The sequence below is a fragment of the Rhineura floridana genome, chromosome 11, assembly GCF_030035675.1.
Source record: "Rhineura floridana isolate rRhiFlo1 chromosome 11, rRhiFlo1.hap2, whole genome shotgun sequence".
Classification (NCBI taxonomy): Eukaryota; Metazoa; Chordata; class Lepidosauria; order Squamata; family Rhineuridae; genus Rhineura; species Rhineura floridana.
In genome coordinates, this window is record NC_084490.1 from 18913168 (window position 1) to 18935345 (window position 22178).

Genomic DNA, 22178 nt, shown 5'->3' on the forward strand with positions numbered 1-22178 from the left:
TGTGTTTGGGCAGCATCACTTAAGACTGTGGGGGAAGGGGTCCAGATAACTGAATGCTCCTCCACATAGAACACTTAGGGACTCACCAGGCCTACTCCCTGACATGCTAGCTTTCTATGCTGAGAACTTCTGCAGTTCTCTGAAATTTATTTGTAGGATTTATATCCTGTAAATGAATTGAAGCCAGTTTAGAAACAAACCGTTGTAAAAGCAATAACAATTTTATGTACTGATTAAATGCCATCTAAAGCACAAGATAAAAGCAACAAATATCACAGACAAAGCTGCAGCTCAAAAACAAGAATATGTGAAAAAAGCATCACGGGAAGCATGAGAGAGCAGGACAGACTTTGCCTGGCATCTAAAAGTCAGCAGCGATGGTTGCACAGTTTGGGCACTGCTGCACCCTCTCTGGTAGTTACCTGCCTCACCACAGAAAGCAGAATTTCTACAGCAGGGATGGGGAACCTGTTGCCTTCTGGATGTTGTTGGGACACTTCCCATCGTCTCTGGTCATTGGCCATACTGGCTGAGGCTGGTGGGATCTGGAGTCCAACAAATGAGGGAAACCACAAGGTTCCTCACCCAGTTCTACAGATTCAGGCTGATGGTACCCATCAATGTCAGCCTTGACTGACAGCAGCTTCTGTGGCTTGGGCAGAGGTTTTTCCCTGCCCTGCTATCCGAGGACTTTTTTAAATGGCGACTGAACCTGGGGCATCATAACGCCTTCGCTTCTCAAGGATATTTAAGCCCCTCCTCAAATATCTCTTGAAAAAGGGCAAAGGTTTCACTTCATCAGTAGTCAGTAATTCGTGGCCTGTGGAAATTTTGCAGTATTTTATGACATGACCAGGGGAGACTGGTCCATTAGGACAAATGGGGCACTGCCCCACCAACTTGTCTGCCCTCATTCAGCCCCCACCTGACTGCCTCCCTATTTACAACTGGTCCAGGGGGTGGCATTGCTTGTCAGCTTCCTCCTCCTTAGTCTTACTGCTGCCCTTATAGAACTCAGTATGGAGGAGGATGGGGACAAAGCTAGAATTAGTTGGCTCTACCTGTCATTGGCTCTGGCTGCAGCTGATGTTGGGCTCCCTGCCTTCTGCCCTACCAGTTCCAATGGGCACCAGCCACCACTGCCCATGACACTTCCTCAGAATTCCAGATGTACCCACAGGACCTCTGGACTAGTAGATTGCTTCCCTGCCTGGTTCACTGACTACCATCAGTAGTCTTCCTGCTTACTGTCCTCTATAGTCAGAAACCTGTATAAGTTATGCCAATAACAAATAGTGTTCCGCTGATGTGTTTTGCATGGGGAAGGGGAAGGGATTATACAATCTCAGAATGTTCACACACACAGAGACCCCTGGCTAAGTTACCTAACTGCAACTGTCCATATGGTGCTGGACTTATGCCTGCGCACCTCTTTTTCTCCTCTCTCAGGGCTTTCATGAAAAAGCAGCAGCAGATGAGCGCCCTTAAAGTCATGCAACGCAACTGTGCCGCCTACCTCAAGTTGCGCCACTGGCAATGGTGGCGTCTCTTCACCAAGGTGGGTCAAATGGCTAGACAAGGGATGGGGAGCCCATGGCCCTCCAAGCTGGATCACGACTCTCATCCTCCCTGACTCATTAGCGATGCTGGGTGGGGCTGATGGGAGTTGGAGTCCAGCAATGTCTGGAGGCCTACAGATTCCCCATCCCCGGGCTAGGCCTTGAAGCCTTCCATTCTAATACATTGGGATCAAAAGGTTGCAGAGATGCGATGGAGAAAATTACAAGAGCGGGGTGCGAGCAGCTGGATCTCTCAGAGAGACTCTGAATTGGATCCTGGACACGAGGTAGACAATGTACAAGAGTTAGACTAGACCAGATCAGATATTACAGAGAGTTCCAAATCCAAAAGATATTGAGCAATATGTAGGGTTTCCAAAGTAAGGCTGTTTTAGCCAATAGAGTTTATTTAGAAGGTGGAATTTTTGGAGTTTTATTGCTTTTCCCACTGTAATACTGACAGATTATTAAAAAGTGCAAGACTTCAGGCCTGTGCCATATTTGGCAATTCGATGAATCCCCCAATGCTCCAGTCTCACCGTCTTTAAATGAAGCAACTTCCAAGTCCTCATGGCTGTGAGGGAAAGCTCTGAAGTGTATGTGCAGTGCTTCATAAAGACTCTGATGGCTAACCAACCTTGCACAGCTCCCTGCTCCTCTCCTATGTCTTACAGCTTCCCTGACCCCCTTCTGACCATAGAATCAAATTAGAGTAGGTTTGGGTTGATAGACTGTGTTGAGCTTTTGCACAGAACAGTGGTAGGGGACTGAAGCTGGCTGGCCTCCTGGTCCCCTAATTCTCCTGTGGGTGCATGGGGCTGCTCACCTGTCAACCACCTGATGTCAAAGTTGTAACTGCTGATCAGGCGATTGGTGATTAAGGGGAGCCCTTTGAAGTCCACTTCCTCCAAATGGAGACAGGAAGCCCCCTTGGCTCCACTGGGGAATTCCCAACAGAGATGAGAGCTTTGCAATGCAGCCAGTTCCAGTGGGGCTGCCTGTCTGTGCTGACAGGAAGCCCTGCTTGCATAGGAACAGTTGGGAGTCCACTTCAAGCTCCCGATTTGTTCATTTGTAGCCACATCCATGCCTTCCCCACAATTGATGTTGTCTCATGTGATGTCAGGTATAAGGCAAATGGTCCTGGTTTGTGGGGAATGGCTTCATGGGCCAACTTGGGACCTGTGCCAGGCCTAGTTAGCCCGCAAGCTGGAGGTTCCCCCCAGCTGGCAGAGAGGTTGTTCCTCCTCCTCCCCCCCCAAAAAAATCCCTCCTAGTTTGGTTCCCTCAAGCCCCTCCCCTCTTCTCTTTTCCCCAGGTGAAGCCCTTGTTACAGGTGACACGGCAAGATGAGGTAATGCAAGCGAAGGCCCTGGAGCTGCAAAAGGTACAGGAGAAACACACAAAGACCCAAACGGACCTCAAGGAACTGGAGAACAAATATCAGCAGGTGAGTAGGGAGAATGGAAGGAGCCCAGAATCCTAGCAGCCCAGCCCCAGTCTCATGTAACCCATCAAGCCCATGTAACACTTCCCTCTTGCATGCCATTCTCCTCTGTATCTGCGGCTGAAGCTCTTTCCACTTTCTCTGGTTCCCTTTATCTGATTCATTTGCTCCGTTCTGTGTGCCTTCTGCCACCCCCAGCCCTGTACTCTGAGCAGTCTCTTACCAGTCTCTTAGAGAAGGGGGGCATAGCTCAGCGGGAGAGCAGTCACTTTGGAATAATAACAACAATAATAATATCATCATCACCATCACCACTACTGCTGCTGCTGCTGCTGCTAAATGTATTACCTGCCCTTCATCAGCAGGTTCCAGGGCAGGTTACAACAGTTTAAAATTCAATATTAAAAACAATTAAAACAAATCACAATCATAGGAATAGGGTGGGCCTTGAAAACACACATCTCAGGTGTCAAAGACCACGGTAAAGAGGTCCCTGGTTTCGATCTCCAGTTTAAAAGATCCTTGGGACACAAGGCTGGGAGAAAGACTATTGTCCAAGATCCCCCCAATGGCCCCCCAAGTACATAGTGCTAGTGGCCCTATGGTTGAGAACACAATATAGGGCAGCTCTTTACACCAGGAGGGCTCCGGGGGCTAGACCACATGCCAGCGATGGATGGGGCAAGAGGCCAAAGTGAGGGGTGTGGCCTGGAAAGAGTCCTAGGGCCAGGTAAAGAGGCCTGGAGGGCCGTATTCCGCCCCTGAGCCTGAGGTTCCTCACTCCAATGTAAAGGATCATTATTTACCCATACATAGTAAAACTACAGTTAATGGCAGATGAAACAACAAGGGGGAAATTGGGATGAAAATACTTTAAAACCAAGGCTTACACCATAATGCCCTAAAATAGACTCCGGTAATCTGCTGCTTATCCCTCCTTGATCTTGTTTCTGTGGTAGCTTTCGGAGGAGAAGGCCATCCTGGCTGAGCAGCTGCAGGCTGAGACGGAGCTCTTTGCCGAAGCCGAGGAGATGCGGGCACGGCTGGCGGCTCGGAAGCAAGAGTTGGAGGACATCCTGCATGAGCTGGAGTCGCGAGTGGAGGAGGAGGAGGAGCGATGCCAGCAGCTGCAGGGAGACAAGAAGAAAATGCAGCAGCACATCCAGGTATGAAGGGGGTGGGGCTGAGATGGAAAGAGGCCCTTCTCTGTCAGGAGGCACAAAGAAAGAACGTGACCTTTGCTCCCTTGGGGGAGGGGGAGAGTTAAGTTGGTCTGTGCAGCCATACATGTCTGGGGTGGGACAGAATTAAAGAGAGGTTTTTTGGGGGGGTTGCTTTATTTGGTAACTTTTATGCAGAAATCAGCGTTTCTTGGGCCAAGCTCCTGCAGATGCACACAGACTATGCAAGGATGTCTCTAGGTTAGCTGTTCTGCTCAGTAGGGCCTTGTCCATGGTGCCACCACACTTTCGGAACACCCATTCCTAGAAAGGCCCCCATCCCTGTAAAATGTTTAGGACAAAAGATAATTTTCTTCTGCTAAGCTTTTTTAAACAGGTCCTCCTGATTTTGTTTTGAATGAATACATTTTTATGACATCTTTTTTAAAAATCCTGCTCTTCCTCCAAAGCACACAGGGTAACCTACGTGGTCCCCATGACTTTATCCTTGCATCAACCCCGTGAGGTGGGTTAGACTGAGAGATAGTGACTTGGCCCAAGGTCACTCAGTGAGCTTTGTGACTGAGCAGGGATTTGAACCTGGGCCTCCTTGGTCCTAGTCCAACGCTTTAACCACTACACCACACTGGATTGAATACCAAGCACAGAATGCTCTGCCAATCCTGCTGCTTGGTTGAGGCAGTTCTGGGGCTTGATGTGCCAGCGCCACCTTCTTTTATGGCCCCAGATGTCTCTTGACACCCTCTCTCTGTCTCTCTCCTTTCTCCCTTCTAGGACATCGAAGAGCAGCTGGAGGAGGAGGAGGCTGCTCGGCAGAAGCTGCAGCTAGAGAAAGTGAGCACGGAAGCCAAGATGAAGAAAATGGAGGAAGACCTGCTGGTGCTTGAAGACCAAAACTCGAAACTGCATAAAGTGAGTGGGGACCTTTTCTGCTTCTCTCCCCACCTCTAGCACAGAGTGAAAGGGGGGGAGTGGTGGTGATGGTGGTGTTTGCACACCTCCCTTAAATTGTGTGGGTCGTCCTCTCTCTCATGGGGAAATCTTCGGTTATCCCAATTGATGACTGCTAGGAAAAGGAGGAGGAACGGCCGCCTGCTGCCTTGTGAGGAGTGGCCTGCCCGGGTGGTGGAGAATTAACTCTTAATTCCACAGCCACAGAGAGAGCCCCTGGGGAGAGGAAGAGGCGAAGGGGAGTATTAGGGGCACTTCCGTTGCTATTTTCAGGTCATGTACTGGCAAATTCAGGTTGCACAATTAAATCTGATTTGGAGCTCTTGCACAACAAACCCATTTCCCCAAAGATCAGACTTTTTGCTATAAGCAAAGTACTGGTAAAATGCACTGGAAAGTGTGGGATAACATTTGCTTTGATGTAATGTCATCTAACCTTCCTGGAAACAGATTGGGATGATTGTTCAATAGAACAGATGGTCTGGAAGTAACCTAGGAGGAGGCAAATGGATAATGGAAAAGCCAGGACTCCTGGGAGAGTAGGCATGCTTGATTTCTTTCCCTCCATCTTTTTATGCTCACGTCCCTTACTGGCTGTTGCCTTCACCAGGAGAGGAAGCTGATGGAGGAACGTCTCTCAGAGTTCACCTCCCACATGGCAGAGGAAGAAGACAAGGTGAAGAGCCTGTCCAAACTGCGCAACAAATACGAAGCAGTCATAGCTGACATGGAAGGTGTGCCAGGGAATGGGGCAATGTGTGTGAAGGTGGGGGCTGCCCAGATGTCTGCTGTGGGCTGTTCAAGTGTCAGGAATTGCATTCCTTTGTTGTGGCAATCACATGCTGGTTTAAGGTGGACTGGCATCATTGGGGAGGCACTTGCTGCTGTTGGAAGGAGGTCATCTCTCCCCCCCCCCACCTCCCGGCAGACTTTTGGCCAAAATCTGCACACACAGAATGAGGTGCCTCAGCAGGAGGCTCTGAGTAGGCCTGTGCCTTGATAGTAGAGCATATGCTTGCCATACAAAGAGTCCCAGACTCAGTTCTTGGCATCTCCAGTCAAAACATCTTGGGGAAGAGGATTGGGAAAGGGGATTCATGCCAGAGGTCCTGGAGACCGCTGCCTCTTGGAATAGACCAATAGTGGGCTTCCCTGATGCTATTGGACTATTAACTTCCATCACCCCTGACCACTGGCCATGCAAGCTGGGGCTGATAGGTACTAGAGTCCCAACAACATTTGGAGAGCACCACGTTCCCCGTCCCTGGCTTAGGTGAAGGAATGGCCAGGCCAAGAACCAGGACAGCTTTCTGTGTTCATGTGCCACTGCAGTATGGTGTTCTATTCTCTTGCTTGACTTTTTCCCACTCTCCACCCCCGTCCCCCCTCCAGATCGGCTAAAGAAGGAGGAAAAGGGGCGTCAGGAGCTGGAGAAGCTGAAGCGTAAGCTAGATGGGGAGGCAGGTGACCTGCAGGAGCAGGTGGCGGAGCTGCAGCAGCAGCTGGAGGAGCTCCGCCAAGCTCTGGCAAGGAAGGAAGCTGAGCTACAGGCAGCACTGGCCAGGTAAGTGTGGATGCGCCCTGGGGCAGAGGGCTACTGCCTGCTTGGCAGTGGAGGCTGGTCTATTAGGGCAAACAGGGCACTTCCCCATCAGACACAGTCTGTTCACACCTGCATGCATTTAACTTAAAACCAGTCATGGGGTGGCTCTGCATTCTGCCCTTCCACTGCTGCTTCTTAGAGCTTTCCCTGGTATTGTGGTAGCTGCAGAGAGAAAGAGAGGCCCCTTGGCTTGAGGGTTCACAGTCTCTACAGTATCCCTTATCATATTTGAAATTTTTGATCTGATGGTGATGCTTAATCTACAGCTGGACCTATCTGTGTATATACTACCTACCATAGCTAGGTACATGTGTAGAGATTATAAAAATGCAGTCCTTGCTGCAAACTGTAGTCTGTGGGCCCAGGGAATCAGGCCCAGTGCCAGTGGGGGGCCAGGTTGGGCACTGGCCAAGGGATCCTGTGGCTGGGGCTGAGAGGGTGGAGTTTCCGCTCCGCAATTTGTGCCAGCAAATCATGCCCCGTGACTCAACACTGGGCTGGATTGTGGCACAGGAGCCCCACCCTCCCAGGTAACACCTCACCCATGTCATTGAATGCAGGCTTAAATAGGCCCAGCTGCTGGACCTCCTGCATCACTGCATCCTCCATCGTGGGTGATGGCAGGTGTGGACATGCAGCACGCTAGTGCACTGACACAAGAGGTGGAGCAGGCTTAAATAGGCCCAGCCACGCAACCTGCTGTGTTGCTGCATCATTGCACTAGCATGCTGCATGCACATGCCTGCCATCTTGGCTAACTGTGTGTGCGCATGCAGCGCGCTAGTGCAGCAATGCAGGAGGTCGCACAGCCGGGCCTATTTAAGCCCATGCCAGCTGCAAGGGTGTGTGTTGAGGGCCTGCTGAGGGCCCACTGCAGTCTAGGGCTAGCCCTGCAGGGATAGTTAGAAGGCACATGTTCAAGATGACCAGTGTGTTCCTGGGTAACCCCATTTGAACCACCTTGAGCTCCTGGGAGGAAAAGGAAAAGGTAAAGGTGTAAATGTAATAAAATAAAATAAATTGAACCAACAAAGATTGATTATGGCAATCCCACGTAGCAAGTTGGAGAGCTGGAACAGGAAAATTTCCATGGTTGAGCCTTTGCTTGGGTTTAAGTCTATGTCTCATGCTATCTGGAGCAAGCTTCTTTTTCTCTTCCTCCCCCCACTCCAGTTGTTGGGGGCTCCCCTTTCCTTGTCCTTCAGAATTTCCACAGTGGTAATGACCTTTTGTTATAGTGCCCAATATTTCTTTTAACGTTCTGATTTGGGAAGCCACTAACAAAGAGATCTGACTGTGAGTGTGAATGAGAGAAAGAGACGTAGAAACAATAACTAGCAATTGACTAACTTATCACCAGGATAAATGGGATTTAGGAAGAAAGATAGGAAGCTGCCTCATACCGAGTCAAGCCATTGGTCCATCTGGCTCATTATTGTCTACACAGGCAGGCAGCAGTGTTTCAGACAGGAAGTCGTTCCCAACCCTACCTGGAGATGCCAGAGATTGAATTTGGGCGCCTTCTGCATGCAAAGACTGTGTTCTACCACTGAACTTACAGTCTTTTCTGAAGAGAATGTTAATATAATGGTTTAGAGAGGGAATGTTGCCTTCCCACTCACTGGAATTCTTTTCTGAGGGTGTCAAAAATGAGAAAGGAGCTGGAAATATGCAAGAAAATCATATAGAGGGGCATATTGGCTGGACTGTAGAACAGTTTGATCCAGGGAACTTGAGAGATGCCTGCCCTGCAACCCTAAGCTGATGACTATTGTGGCTTCTTCATAGGGATCCTGGGAATGTAGGGTAGGGATGGGCACAAGGAAGATGGGGATCTGTTGGTAGGTCTTGGGGATCTATTGCAAATCATCCAGAGGAGTTCTGACTCCCAATTGTTTAACAATAGCAACAGCTATTCCTTCTAAATTTAAAGCTGATGAAATGAAGAAAGCTTTGGGAGAAACTATGAATAATTTTTTTGTGTGAAAAGACTTTGATCTCAGTTCTAGTACTGAGAACAAATTCCTGGGCTGCTGAGAGACACTCAGAGGTGCCCTTTTAAAAAAAAATTCTAAGGCCACCCCTTTTTCTATGCCACTATTTTTCACTTGGCTGCAGCTGCTGGATCTTGGGATGCTAGAGAAAAACAAAGTAGATCCTGTAAGCCTGAAGTCTGCTGATCCATAATCATGATCATGGTCAGATAGTCCTAAGCTATTATTCCTAATGTTGCTTAGTAAAAAACTGAAAGTTTCTACATTTTTGAAGTATAGATACAGTCTTGGATTAGATTCAGGGGAGCACAATTGCTTCTCTGTGCCTATTTGGCACCCTGCAAAGTTCTTCCTCTCTCCCCTTGTGGATGGCTGCTGCATGCCACTAGCTCCCCAGACCCCTCCCTTTCCTTTGGCCCACCCTTGGCCCAGCCCTCTCTCGTTCCTCTGACCTTTCCTGCCCACCTTGCAGAGTGGAGGAAGAATCCGCACAGAAGAATGCTGTGCTGAAGTCCCTGCGTGAACTGCAGGCACAGCTGGCGGAGCTGCAGGAGGACTTGGAGTCTGAGAAGGTGGCCCGCGCCAAGGCCGAGAAACAGCGGCGTGACCTTGGCGAGGAGCTGGAGGCACTGAAGACGGAGCTCGAGGACACCTTGGATTCAACAGCTGCTCAGCAAGAGCTACGGTAAAGGCCTGATACGCACAGTGTGCCTGTCTCATGCTATATAAGTTGCTCTCCCCACTTGCCTTTTGGCCCCACCAGGACAGCCTGCCTCCCAAGCTAGCTAGCCCTTGTTCTTTCCCTTTCCCTCTCAGGTCAAAGCGGGAGCAGGAAGTGACCGAACTAAAGAAGACCATTGAGGAGGAGGTCAAGGTGCATGAAGCCCAGGTCCTGGAGATGCGTCAGCGGCACACGACTGCCCTAGAGGAGTTGTCAGAACAGTTGGAGCAGTCACGCCGGGTATGCGGCTGGGATTTTATTGGGATGCTCCTGTTTTTTGCTGGAATGATGCGAGAGGGGAGGTGTACAGCAGAGAGCGGGGAGCCCGTGGGCCCTTCGGATGTTGTTGGACTGCAGCTCCCGTCATCCCTGACAATTGGACATGTCGGCTGGAGATTATGGGAGCTGGAGACCGACAAGTTCTGGAGGGCGGCAGGTTCCCAATCCTTGATGTAGAGAGAGGTTTAGAAGCAGGAAGACTGGGAGCCAAGGGGCTTTGAGGGTTAGAGATCAGGAGTGTCTAAGACCTACAACTGCTGGGTTTTCAGAGTCGGGTGCATTAGGAAAGTCTCTCCATATTTTAGAACTTGTAAGTCCTCTGAAATAGGTGTGTTCAATCTTACCCCACAATTTTAAGCATGTCTACTCAGTGATCCTAGAAGGACTTACTCACCTTAGCAAGCATGCTTAGGAATGCAGTCTTTGTAGGCTTGAGAAGAGGGCAGTGTCTGAGGACTGGGCATTTGGTTGGTTCTTATCTCCATCTCCCCACCGTTCCCAGTTCAAAACTACCCTGGAGAAGACTAAGCAAGCCCTGGAAGGGGAGAATTCTGAGATGCAGAAGGAGGTGAAGATCCTGCAAGCCACCAAGCTGGAGTCAGAACAGCGAAGGAAGAAGCTGGAAGGCCAAGTCCAGGAGCTGCAGCTCCGGACTGCCGAGAGCGAAAGAGCCAAGACTGAGCTTACAGAAAGGCTGGTGAAACTGCAGGTAGAGGGGTGTGCATGAGAGAGGAAGAGAGTGCATGCTCTGAAGGCAACCCTACTTCAAATTCTCCGGCCTTCCCAATCCTAATTTTTTTTCAAATCTCTTTACCTATGTAGTCTCCCAGTCTTATTATGGCTCTTGTATCTCTGATTGTCCCCTATGCTTTGCTGAATTTGTGCCAAGCCAACTGACAGAATGCTATGTTTAGAGTTCATTATGCAAGATATGAAGTAAGATGGAGTTTTTTCCTTATAAGTGCCTGCATAATTCTTCTACAGTTATTGGGGATGATTGGGGAAATGTTGAGTAACTGCTGGGGTGATAGATGGTGCCAAGATGATGAGTAAGGTGGCAAATAGAGATGGAGGTGAAGAATAGTTAACAGCAAAGGAGGTGTGGGCCTGGGAGGCTACTGATCACTGAAACAGTCCTAGCCCAAAACTATCCAAAGCCCTGACCAACTGCCTGTCTGGTTCCTGAGCCTTCACCAAACACTGACTTCATGCTTTTCTGTGCAGACATGAGGATTAGAAATTTGGTTTTCTTTTTTTAACATTTAAAAGAAAGCCAAGCTTCTCGGGATTCCAAATTCTACACAATGCCAGAGCAGGTCCTCATTTGTATGGTGGTTGCATAGAATACAAAGCCACAGCTTTATTCTTAGCTTTTGACTTATGAGAGGTTGATGTTTTCATCTCCCATGATGCATTTGGACCTCATCTTTGGTTTGTCTGTCTTTCTGTCTATCTGCTGTCTTCATCTCCTGAAAACAGAATGAGCTGGATGGAGTCTCTGGTACCCTGGGAACTGCAGAGTCCAAGACGATAAAGCTTGCCAAAGACCTGGCCAGTGTAGAATCCCACCTGCAAGATACGCAGGTAAAGTCCCTGAGGCTCAGGGATAAAGGGAAAGAATGACCAGTGGGTAGAATGTGCAGCTTCAGCTTGTGAAATGTCCGTGTATGTCTAAGCTTAGCCATGAACTCACAGAGCGATACTGGACAAGTAGGTCATCGTTTCTTTTGGCTTCCATTTTCTGTGTCTGTAAAATGGGAATTAAGGTGACCCATCTCACAGGATACAGCGAGGATGAGCAAGATTAAGGTTAGTAAAGCACCTGTATATTTCACATGCTAATAAAAAAACACAATTGTTCCTCGCTGCCACGGCCAGATAGGCAGCCTAGAAATAAAATATTTATATTTATACCCATACATTCAACTGCTTACAAATAAATTATATCAGTAAACTCCAACTAAAGCCATCTAGCACCAAATTTATCTACACGTTAAAACAAAAGCTTGTTTGAAGAACTGTTTGGAACTCTCTTAATGTTAGGAAGGACAAATGCGGATGGGTCTCACTGGGTAGCATGTAACATAATTTTGGGGGCCCAGGTAAGAAGACCCTGCTCCATCCCCTGCCATCTTTTTGCCTTCTGTCATAACAGAGACTCTAAACCAGGCTGATCTTGTAATGGATTGTGGGTAGTAGTAGGTTAAAGGTGAGCATGCAGAGAACTAGGGCTCCTGATTTTTTGAGGGGGAGAAGATGGGTAGATTTGGATTGGTTTGGTCTCTTTAAGACATGTACTTTTTCCTCCCCTCTGAATCCCAGGAACTGCTCCAGGAAGAGACGCGGCAGAAGCTGAATCTGAGCTCACGAGTCCGGCAGCTGGAGGAGGAAAAGGGGGCTCTACTGGAGCAGCTAGAGGAGGAGGAGGCCGCCAAGGCAAACTTCACCCGCCAGATCCAGAGCTTGCAACAGCAGGTGGGAAATAAAAGAAGTGGCAGAAAGGCAGAACCTCAAATTCAACCGAAAAGGCGGGGGTAGTTTTTCCCCATGGGCCTAGTGGGGATATCTCCACCAAAGAAAACATATTGGAGGAGCCTTAGGCAAGTTTTTATTTGAGGTAAATTGCTTTCTTCGAAGGAAAATTAGAAGATCAGGGCTTACCCTTTTCTCCCTAGTGGTTTGAACTGGGGAAATGCAAATCCTGTCCCAGTTCTGCCAGATCACATTCTTTGGAGTTGCACACAAAAGAAGAGGGACTTTGTTTCACTACTACCTCTTTCTTGGCACCAGGGCTTGGAAAGGTGCCTATAAACTTAAATAGATGGTGCTTTACCTGAGGTGCAGTGTGGAAAATGAGTTGCTCTTTGCTTTCGAGAGAGAGAGAGAGAGATTACTTTCCCTTTCCGCCAGAGATTTACTGGAAAATATGTTAAAATTATACCAAAAGAAAACAAAGATGATCTCTGGGTAAACACATGCTAATAGTGTTTTTTTAATAAAAGTCATTCTGCATTGTCAGCATATGAAGAAAGAGAAAGAGAGGCCCAATAAGGTCTCAGTGGAACTGAGCTTTTGCTTGCTGCAGAAGCCTCGTGTAAACTTGGCTTCCAGGCTCCCAACATCCTCAGTCGCCTGGTGTTATGAACAATGTGACTTCCCTGTGGCCATTTCACCAGGTAATGGAGGCCAAGAAGAAACTGGAGGAGGATGCTGGAGCAGCAGAATCAATAGAGGAAGCTCGGCGCCGGGCAACCAAGGACCTAGAGGCCCTCTCCTTGCGTTATGAGGAGCGGGTCCAGTCCTGCGACAAGCTGGAGAAAGGGCGGACCCGGCTGCAGCAGGAGCTGGATGATGTCACCGTTGCCCTTGACCAGGAACGCCAGGTGGTCTCTGCGCTCAAGAAGAAGCAGAAGAAATTTGACCAGGTGAGGTTTGCATTTCCTTATCAGGACTCTCTGCCAAGCTGAAGTAGTTGTTCTGCCCCTGCCCCAAAAGGCATTTCTCCCCTCAGTCTGTTCAGTTGACTATACCTTTAAACCGCTTCCCCAATTAGGGATTGATGTCACCCTAATTGTTGCCCAGCCCCCAGTCTTTAGTTTTGTTCCTAAATGGCTTTGTCTACCTCATGATAAAAGGCATTCTTCAAAAACTGTCCCCTTCCTTGGCTCAGAAAATCCATTAACTTAAACTGCTTACTCACCTGTGACTTGGAGATATCCCACCTCACAATAGACAGCCTTTCTTCTTGTCATTTTGGACATCTTTCTCCACATCTCCTGTCTGTAACTTAAATCAGACAACCTGCTTTCCTGTTTATCTCTCTACTGGGTCTGGCACCCCCAACATTCAAAAATGTCTCGGTTGACCCCACCCCTGCCAGATCAAGGGCAGATTGGTCAATGTTTACATTACTGGATTTCTGTCAGATGTTAGCTGAGGAGAAGCTGATCTCCACCCGCTACGCTGAGGAGAGGGACCGGGCAGAAGCTGACGCCCGGGAGAAGGAGACCAAAGTGCTTTCACTGAGCCGTGCCCTGGAGGAGGCGCCAGAGGCTCGGGAAGAGCTGGAGAGGCAGAATAAGCAGCTGCGAGCCGAGATGGATGACCTGGTCAGCTCCAAGGACGACGTTGGCAAGAATGTAAGGCTGCAGCCAAGACACCTGGGTCTGCTGGGAGGGAGAAAGGGAATATAGTGTCACTACAAGATTAGGCTCTCATTCTCTGAAGAGGATAAGGATCTGAAAGGGCAGGAAGTAAAGCGAATGGTATCTTTTTCAGGCTGCCACTTTCTTTTCAAGGGATACCCCTTCCCGCACACACACAACCATAAGACCTACAAGTCTTTTCTTTTAAAAAAAACAACCCCCCAAACGTTCAGATTTTTAAGATTCCAGGGCAGCCATCAGCATTTAATGGCATGTTCCAGGCTTGTTGGCATATGGGCAGTCATACAAACTTGGCAAGAAGCCAGCCTTCCTGTACAGTCCCCTCAGTGGGATCCTACACTGGGGATGGTGGATATGTGTCCCATCTCATGTTGGAGGACTCCAACTCCCATCAGCTCCAGCCAATACAGTCAATAGTCAAGGATGACAGAAGTTGTAGTCCAGTAATATCTGTTGAGCTGCAGGTCCCACACCCTTCCCTTATGCAAATACACATTTCGTTCTACTTCTCTCCCTCATTCTCCCCGCTTCAAATCAGGTGCACGAGCTGGAGCGTTCCAAGAGGGCCCTGGAGCAGCAAGTGCAAGAAATGCGAGCCCAACTGGAGGAGTTGGAAGATGAGCTTCAGTCCACAGAGGATGGGAAGCTCCGCTTGGAGGTCAACATGCAGGCTCTGAAGGCGCAGCACGAGAGGGAGCTGCAGAACCGTGACGACTCCAATGATGACAAGAAGAAACTGCTTGGCAAGCAGGTGGGAATGGAGGCTGAGAAGGCTCAGCTGCCAACAGCCTTTGCCCAAGCAGATGTGTGCCTAGGAGAAAGGGAGGCAAGGGGGTGGTGGTGAAAGAACCCAGGTTTGCATTAAGAGAATCCTCATTGTGGTGGACTTAGACGGAGGGGACAGAGTCATACTCTGAATGACTAATCGCTCACAAGGTAGTTGTGAGGCTAAATGGAAGGTGGGTGGAAGACCCATGTATACCACCTGAAGCTTCTTGGAGGGAAAGGTGTGATATAAATGTAGAAATAAGAACAGGTAGTTAAAGGGACTAAAAGGGGGGATGAGCATGTACTTTGCCCTGCTGAGTTCTATGAAGAAAGGGTGGGGATAAAAATGTAATAATATATTTTTAAAAAACTATGCTCCTGAAAGTATCTGAATCTGTTGATGGTAAAAGATAGTGACACGTATGGGATTGGGAAAATTAAATGCAGCCAGGGACAGGATGTACATAAGGGATGATGGCCCAGGACTTAACTTAAGAGAGTTAAGATAAGAGATGATGGATTGGTGGAGGAGAATCAAAACTACAAGTATGGGAATACTCAGGCAGACAGAGCTACAAGAGATGAGCCCTTTAATCTTTGGTACTTAGAGCAAGGAAAATGGTGCTCTGAGCCAGGCTTCTCTGGGGCTGCATCCAGAACAGTGCGGCAGGTTAACTGCACGGCAGATAATGGGACAAGTAGTAGATCAAGGACTCCATTTGGATCTCTGGGTCATGTTATACAGACTGCTTACCCAGCTACAATATACTGTATATGCATAGAAAAAATCTGGTTTTGGACAGCCCCCTCCAACTGCAGCTTGCAACATTTGAGAAATGTGATCGCCCCAAGAACCAAGAATTGCAGGAGGAGAGGAGGGGGTCACACCTCTTCCAGTGGATTTTCTGAGAGTCAACATCTCTGCTTACCATGTCTCTTCTTGCATTTGTTACCGCTGCTGCATTAAACTTTGCATCCCGGAGATGTGTCACTCCATCCTAGCCCTTTCCCATTCTACTGCAGGCTATAGCTGGTTGTCGGGTCCCCATCCCATCCCTTTCATGCAGTTGCCAGGCACTGTGTCGTTGTCATCGTCAGTAGTGGGTGGGGTAGCAGGTCTTGGCATAGCTTTGAATGTAGGACAAGCGTCTTCCCTCTGACGCTGCTGCTGCATCCCCAGGTACGGGAGTTGGAGGCTGAGTTGGATGCTGAGAGGAAACAACGGGCCCAGGCGCTAGCAGCCCGGAAGAAGTTGGAGCTTGATCTTCAGGAGGCCCTGGCACAGCTGGATGCTGCCAACAAGGGACGGGACGAGGCAGGGAAGCAGCTGCGCAAGTTGCAGGTAGGGGGTGTGCGTGTGAATGCAGGGCGTGAGGAGACGCTCCCTGCTTACGTTATTCTGTGCCTTCTATATTTATATAGTGCCTTCAGTGCACACTCTACAGTAGAGGGTACAAAATCAGGATCTTACCCTGAAGAGCTCACAGTTGTAAAATTCAGCACAAAGGATAAAGAGGAAAGAATATGTGATTTATTTCAGTTGCATGTCCTTAGGCTTAGCTACAGTAGAATAGGGGTAGCCAGCGTGGTGTAATCTGGATGTTGGACTCCAGCTCCTGTCAGCCCCAGCCAGCATGGCCAATGGTCAGGGACTATGGGAGATGTAGGACAGCAACATCTGGAGGGCCACAAGTTCCCCACCCCTGCCATAGGCTGTGGGGACTAGGCAGTTGTCATATAGTTATTTGCCCTGTATGTGTAATCTCTCAGCCTTCCTTATGCTCTTAAGCCTGCTCACAGAAGTAGTTAAGCTTGAAGTGGGATGGCGTGGGATTCTGTTATTTTAAGTACCTTTTTTCCCCAATTCCAGGCCCAAATGAAGGAGCTCTGGCGGGAAGTAGAGGAGGCCCGTGCTGCCCGTGAGGAAATCTTCATTCAGTCCCGTGAGAGCGAGAAGAAGCTGAAGAATCTGGAGGCAGAGTTGTTGCAGCTGCAGGAGGTGAGGGTGATGCTCTGGGAAGAGGACGTTGAGCCTTCTGAAGAAGCTGGCATTTCAGACTGGGAGACAGGGAGAGGTGCAGGGCGCAGTGTAGATAAGTACTCATTTTCAACCCCTCCTGTTTTGCTACCAGCTTGAGCCCATCAATAGCACAGGGTTTCCCCCAACCCTATGCCAGGGGATTGGGTAAGAAACGCTGGTGGTGTTTTTAAATTGTTTGGGTAGTGGGAAGTAGACCCTGTTTTCATGGGTCCTGATGTGACATTTTGACCCATTCTCATTGTTTAACCCATCCTCTGCTGCCCTTTACTCATTGCTTGCAGGACCTGGCAGCATCGGAACGAGCCAAGAGGCAGGCTCAACAGGAGCGGGACGACCTGGCAGATGAGCTGGCCAATGGGAACAGTGGCAAGTGAGTGCAGAGGGGCCTTCTAACCCAGTTTCCACATCCATAGCCATTTTTTTCTTTGATTGTGAATAAAAAGGCTTAGTTTTAAAAGGTTGTTCTGTAGATAATTAATCTGGATTAAGATTCCCTCTACACTAGCCTTTTAGTCTGAAATTTCCATCTTTTGTTCACTCCTTCTTAACAGAGAATCCAGATAACATTGTTGACAAATTATTGGCTTTTAGGGTTTTCTGTGTTGTCCTCGTGTCCTTTTTATTCAGAAATGACCTCTGGCAAGTTTTAAATTTTTTTAAATGCAGGCTGGATAAGCAAAATGCTGCTGAAGTTTTTCAAGGCTAATTTGTCTTTGATTAGAAGCGTCCTGTCAAGTAGGGGTTTCAGTAACTAATTTCACCTCATTTTTTGTTTTTAAAGTAAAATAGCACTTATTTCCTATAAAATGTGGGAGTAGGAAATGAGAGGAATTTGGTTATTGAAGTCTGCCCCCTTCCCAAGAACTGGTTGGGTAAGAGGCAATTAAGAATTGTCCATCGATAATACTGCTGCCTTGCTGAACAGGAAGTTATGAGAGGCAGAAGTTGCAAGGAGGAAGTTTCTAATTAAGCCTGCAGGGGACCTTTGCTGAATGGGACTTTTTCTGAGAGGACCTTATAGATGGGTCTTGGTCATGCGATGGGCATCACTGGACAGTATAGTTCTGTCTTAAATGCTATGTGAAACCTCCATTTTGATTTTGCTTCCATTTGATTGTGGAAAAGTTATGACTTAGTGGCACTAAAGGGCTCTAGTGTGGAAGCAACCAAAATGACCACCTTGAGGATGTTCTTTGAGTTTCCTCCAGAAACATCCTTCCGATTAACAGCTGCCCCTCTGAATCCTCTGCTCCCCCCAAATAATAGTCATAATAAATATATATCTGTAATTCAGGTCAGCTCTCCTGGATGAAAAACGCCACCTTGAGGCAAGAATTGGTCAGCTGGAGGAGGAGTTGGATGAGGAGCAAAGCAACATGGAGCTCATGAATGACCGATACCGCAAGCTCAGCATGCAGGTGAGTGGCGTCTTTTGGGACGGCCTGTCTTTTGTGACATCTGCTCCCTGCCTACAGCTCTGGAAGCTCCTCCTGATCTCCCGTCATCTCTGCAGGTAGAAACACTCACCACAGAGTTGGCGGCGGAGCGCAGCTTCTCACAGAAGGCTGAGAACGCTCGGCAGCAGCTGGAGCGCCAGAACAAAGACCTGAGGGCCAAGCTGGGGGAGATGGACTCGTCTGTCAAATCCAAATACAAGATGGCAATTGCCACCCTGGAGTCCAAGGTGGCCCAGCTGGAGGAGCAGTTGGAGCAGGAGTCCAGGTGAAGCACAGGGGGCCCAGGCTGCTTATGCTGCCATTCGCATAAACTGTATATTTACATATATTTCTTTATACGTTGTGGGGCGGGGGAGGGAGCTATGGTGAGCACTGGGATCATGAGTCAGTTTGCAATGCCAGTTGACAAATAAGAATCAAGAATGGATATCTCTTCCCCTGATCCTGGTTTGTTCCTAAATTTTCTGTTTTTTTAGGGAGAGGATTCTGTCAGGAAAACTTGTGCGGAGGGCAGAGAAAAAACTCAAAGAGGTCATTTTGCAGGTGGATGAAGAGAGGAGGAACGCAGATCAGTACAAAGATCAGGTATGGCCAAGATACACACACACATGTCCCCACCCCTACCCCAGTGCCTCTCCTCATTCTGAGTCTTGGGGTTCAGTGTTTGGAAATGGTGAAGAAATAGTAAAAAAAAAGGGTGTGCAAAGTACCTCACCGTTTATAAGGTCACACATCTGAGATTAGGGATGAGAGTTTTCCAGGGCGTGTAACTTCAAGGCAGGCTTAAACCCTGCCACCTCTCTTCCCCCCCCCCCCATAAACTAGCTTTTCAAGCTGCTCTGCACCGATTTATTTTTGGATGCACATTGTTTTATTTATCGTTTTGGCCCTTGATTTTCTCACTTACTTACTTTTTATTTTGAAGGCTTTTGGTACAAAAAGTGCCCTTAAAACAAACATATTTAGAAATTAAGCACCCACCCAGTCTTCAAACACTTTCCTCCACATTCCTGCATTTTGACATCAGTGACTTTAGTAAGAAAAATGGGCAGACAAGATAGCGGCTCATGTCAAGTTTCCTTGAAGATTCGTATGCATTGAGGATCTGGTTTCTGCTCATTTTAGGCCTCACCCCTCTTCTGTGCGTGTGTGTGTTTTCTGGCAGGTTGAAAAGGGCCACCTGCGGCTGAAACAACTGAAGAGGCAGCTAGAAGAGGCCGAAGAGGAGGCATCGCGGGCCAATGCCAGCCGCCGTCGCATGCAGCGTGAACTTGAGGATGTCACTGAGTCAGCGGAGTCTATGAACCGTGAGGTCACCAGCCTGCGGAATCGTCTCAGGTGGGCAGTGTTGCATGGGCAGGGCTTGGCACAGGTTGGGTTTGCATACGGAACGATTCTTGAAGATGAGACCTCCCCATCCCTTGTGGCCAGTTCTTAGCAGCAACTAGTTGAAGGTAGAGTCACCCTGCCTTGTATGTCCCCGTTATGTGCCACATGCCTTTAGGCACTCCCCTTTTTGTCTCTTGCCTTTCTGCTTTTTTGTTTGTTGGTTTGGGTTTTTTTGCTGTTCTCATATCTCCATAATCTGGATTAAACATTATGCTAAATATGCTATATATAGTTTCAGGTAAATTTTATACCGGTCATGGCTAGCTAGGGTGGCACACAATGCCTGGAAAAAACTGAAAGCTGCTGTTGGCCATGACTCTTTATGGGTGCACAGTGCATCATTCTTTCCCTTGGTATCTCAGTATACTTTGTGTTGGATGTTATAAGAGAAAAACAGTTCCATTTTAGACCAGCAGCATCATTAGGGATTGCAGTAGTGTGTACATCTGGTCTTTTGTTTTCTATCTCTTTGGCCATGACTCTGCCTGGAGTTGGGCCACACTTCACCATACATGGGATCTTATTGATCATTCTCTTTCGTGGCTGTTTGGTCTGGCTCCTTTGAAAACTGATGCAGAAAGCACATAAACACCCTCACAGTCAACACTGGATAACTGTAACCTTTAGAATATACCTACTCTAAAAATCATACAACTGTTTTAAACTGTTCAGACCCACCTCCCCCCAGCACGCCACCTCTCAAAGAATTCAAAGAAGAGCCCTGCTGAATCAGACCGAAAACCCATTCAGCATCCTGCTTCCCATAGTGACCAGCCAGATATCTCTGGCCACTCCACAGGCAGGCTGCTCCTGCTGCACCCCGAGCACAGGGATGAAGAACTGGATCCAGACAGTAGGCTGGATCCTTAATTCCCTCATTCCCATGAGCTGACTTTGACAGGTGGAGCAGCCCTGCCCACACGTTTTATACGTGTTTTAAACAATGTTTATCAATTAGATTAAATCCTTTTCCTCCCTTCGAGAACCTAGGTGTTAGTTCCATCTCTCTCCCTCAGAGGAACCTGAAAATCCCATTCCAAGGCAGTGGAACCCAGAAACCACAATTTTCTAGCTGCCTTCTCCACCCCCCACCCCCAATTTCTTTTAGCATTTTAAGCCTCCTCTTAGCAGATCTATTTCCAAGGACTTATTTCAGTAAGCCTTTGATCCTTCTGCTTGAGAACCTAAGAGAACTCAACTCGCTTTTCCATCCTGTTTTTACCTACTTTTATCTCCTCTGTCTGTATAGAGTCCTTTCCAGATCATTTTTTCATGTTTGTACCTCTTTCTTTCTTTCTTTCTCTCTGTTACATTCCATCTTTTTCTCGATCCAACAGCAAGTTAGAGCGCCGGCAGCGGAAGTACGTCCTTACTCCCCCATTGTTCTGCATGTGTGTGCTGTGCAGTTTGGGGTGTGTGTGTCCGCGTGTATGTCTGTGTGCACGTGCAATTGCAGTGCAAAAGTTCCTCGCTCCACTGCTCCTGGTTAGGCCTGGAACAGATTTGACATGGAAGAGCCACATTCTCATTTCCTCCCTTTTTTATATTTTAAACTTAGGCTGTGTGCACAGCATACATTTATAACACATTTAAAGCACATGATTTCCCCCAGAGGATCCTAGGAACAGTAGTTTGTTCAGGGTGCTGGGAATTGTAGCTCTGTGAGGGGTAAACTACAGTTCCCTTCCCAGAATTATATCGGGAAAGCATTGTGCTTTAAATGTATGCTGTGTACACAGCCTTAAAAGCAGCCGTCGGGGTCTCCAGTTTTCAACTAGAAGTGGATGTGTTTAACCCTTTCCCCTTCTGTACTGTTTCTCTAAGAGTCTAAATTGGTGTCCAGAGCTGCTGTTAGACCCATAGAGGCGGTAAAAGAGAGACATGATAGGAAGACAGGAAGCTGCCTTATACCAGGACAAGTTGTCCCTCTGTCCCAGTGCTGTCTACACTGGCTGGCAGCAACTCTCCAGAGTCTTTGGCTGATAAAGTTGTTTTTTTCCCATCACCTGAAACCTGATCCTTTTTGTTTTGAACTAGAAATGCCTGGGATTGAATTTGGGACTTTTGGCATGTAAAGCATATGCTCTACCACTGAGCTATGAGCCCCACCCTGTAATCTTCCCAATGAAAAATGGGTCAAGCAGTTTACATTGGGATGTCCGCTATTTCCCTGTCCTTTTATTGCTTAGGCCACACCATTCCTGTGATGTAGGCTAGGCCGACAGAAACATTACTTGCCCAAGGTCATGCAGTGAGCTTCATAGCTAAGGGGGATTTGAATCCTGGTCCCAGGGGTCCTAGACTGACATTCTGACCACTGTACCATGGTGGGTTTTGTGATGCAGGTAGCTGTCTTTTTATGCCCCCCCCCCGCAAGCTGAATAGCAGTTTATGAACGGGTGAGTGGGGTGAGCATAAAAATGGGTAAATGGCATGTGGGGGGGAAAGGTTTGAGCACTCCCTCCCCTATCTCCACTACTCCAATCCAATTTGTGGGCCCTTGCATGGCTTCTTTGAAGTGTCTTGGTTTGGTTAAGTTGGCAGGCTTCATCCTGGATCTCACCCTGCCATGCCTGTTTCAGCCCTAATGGCTGCTATACAAGAAAGAAGAGGAGTGCTTGC

The 22178-nt window shown here is 48.2% G+C and overlaps 1 protein-coding gene across 4 annotated transcripts in view; it reads left to right on the forward strand.

The window, feature by feature from the left end:
* LOC133366582 (myosin-10-like) overlaps nucleotides 1–22178 on the forward strand; it is a 61056-nt gene that overhangs the window by 34574 nt on the left and 4304 nt on the right. For 3 of the 4 annotated variants that reach the window (XM_061589832.1, XM_061589833.1, XM_061589835.1), the window contains 22 exons: nucleotides 1450–1558; nucleotides 2878–3009; nucleotides 3966–4172; nucleotides 4962–5099; nucleotides 5749–5872; nucleotides 6531–6702; nucleotides 9208–9420; nucleotides 9552–9696; nucleotides 10238–10444; nucleotides 11215–11319; nucleotides 12058–12210; nucleotides 12912–13160; nucleotides 13662–13874; nucleotides 14440–14652; nucleotides 15850–16011; nucleotides 16540–16668; nucleotides 16992–17080; nucleotides 18005–18128; nucleotides 18224–18432; nucleotides 18644–18752; nucleotides 19333–19505; nucleotides 20894–20917. In XM_061589832.1, the coding sequence (XP_061445816.1) occupies nucleotides 1450–1558; nucleotides 2878–3009; nucleotides 3966–4172; nucleotides 4962–5099; nucleotides 5749–5872; nucleotides 6531–6702; nucleotides 9208–9420; nucleotides 9552–9696; nucleotides 10238–10444; nucleotides 11215–11319; nucleotides 12058–12210; nucleotides 12912–13160; nucleotides 13662–13874; nucleotides 14440–14652; nucleotides 15850–16011; nucleotides 16540–16668; nucleotides 16992–17080; nucleotides 18005–18128; nucleotides 18224–18432; nucleotides 18644–18752; nucleotides 19333–19505; nucleotides 20894–20917 (3399 nt within the window). The remainder of the gene's footprint in view (nucleotides 1–1449; nucleotides 1559–2877; nucleotides 3010–3965; nucleotides 4173–4961; nucleotides 5100–5748; nucleotides 5873–6530; nucleotides 6703–9207; nucleotides 9421–9551; nucleotides 9697–10237; nucleotides 10445–11214; nucleotides 11320–12057; nucleotides 12211–12911; nucleotides 13161–13661; nucleotides 13875–14439; nucleotides 14653–15849; nucleotides 16012–16539; nucleotides 16669–16991; nucleotides 17081–18004; nucleotides 18129–18223; nucleotides 18433–18643; nucleotides 18753–19332; nucleotides 19506–20893; nucleotides 20918–22178) is intronic. The other variant, XM_061589834.1, reaches the window with a different exon arrangement.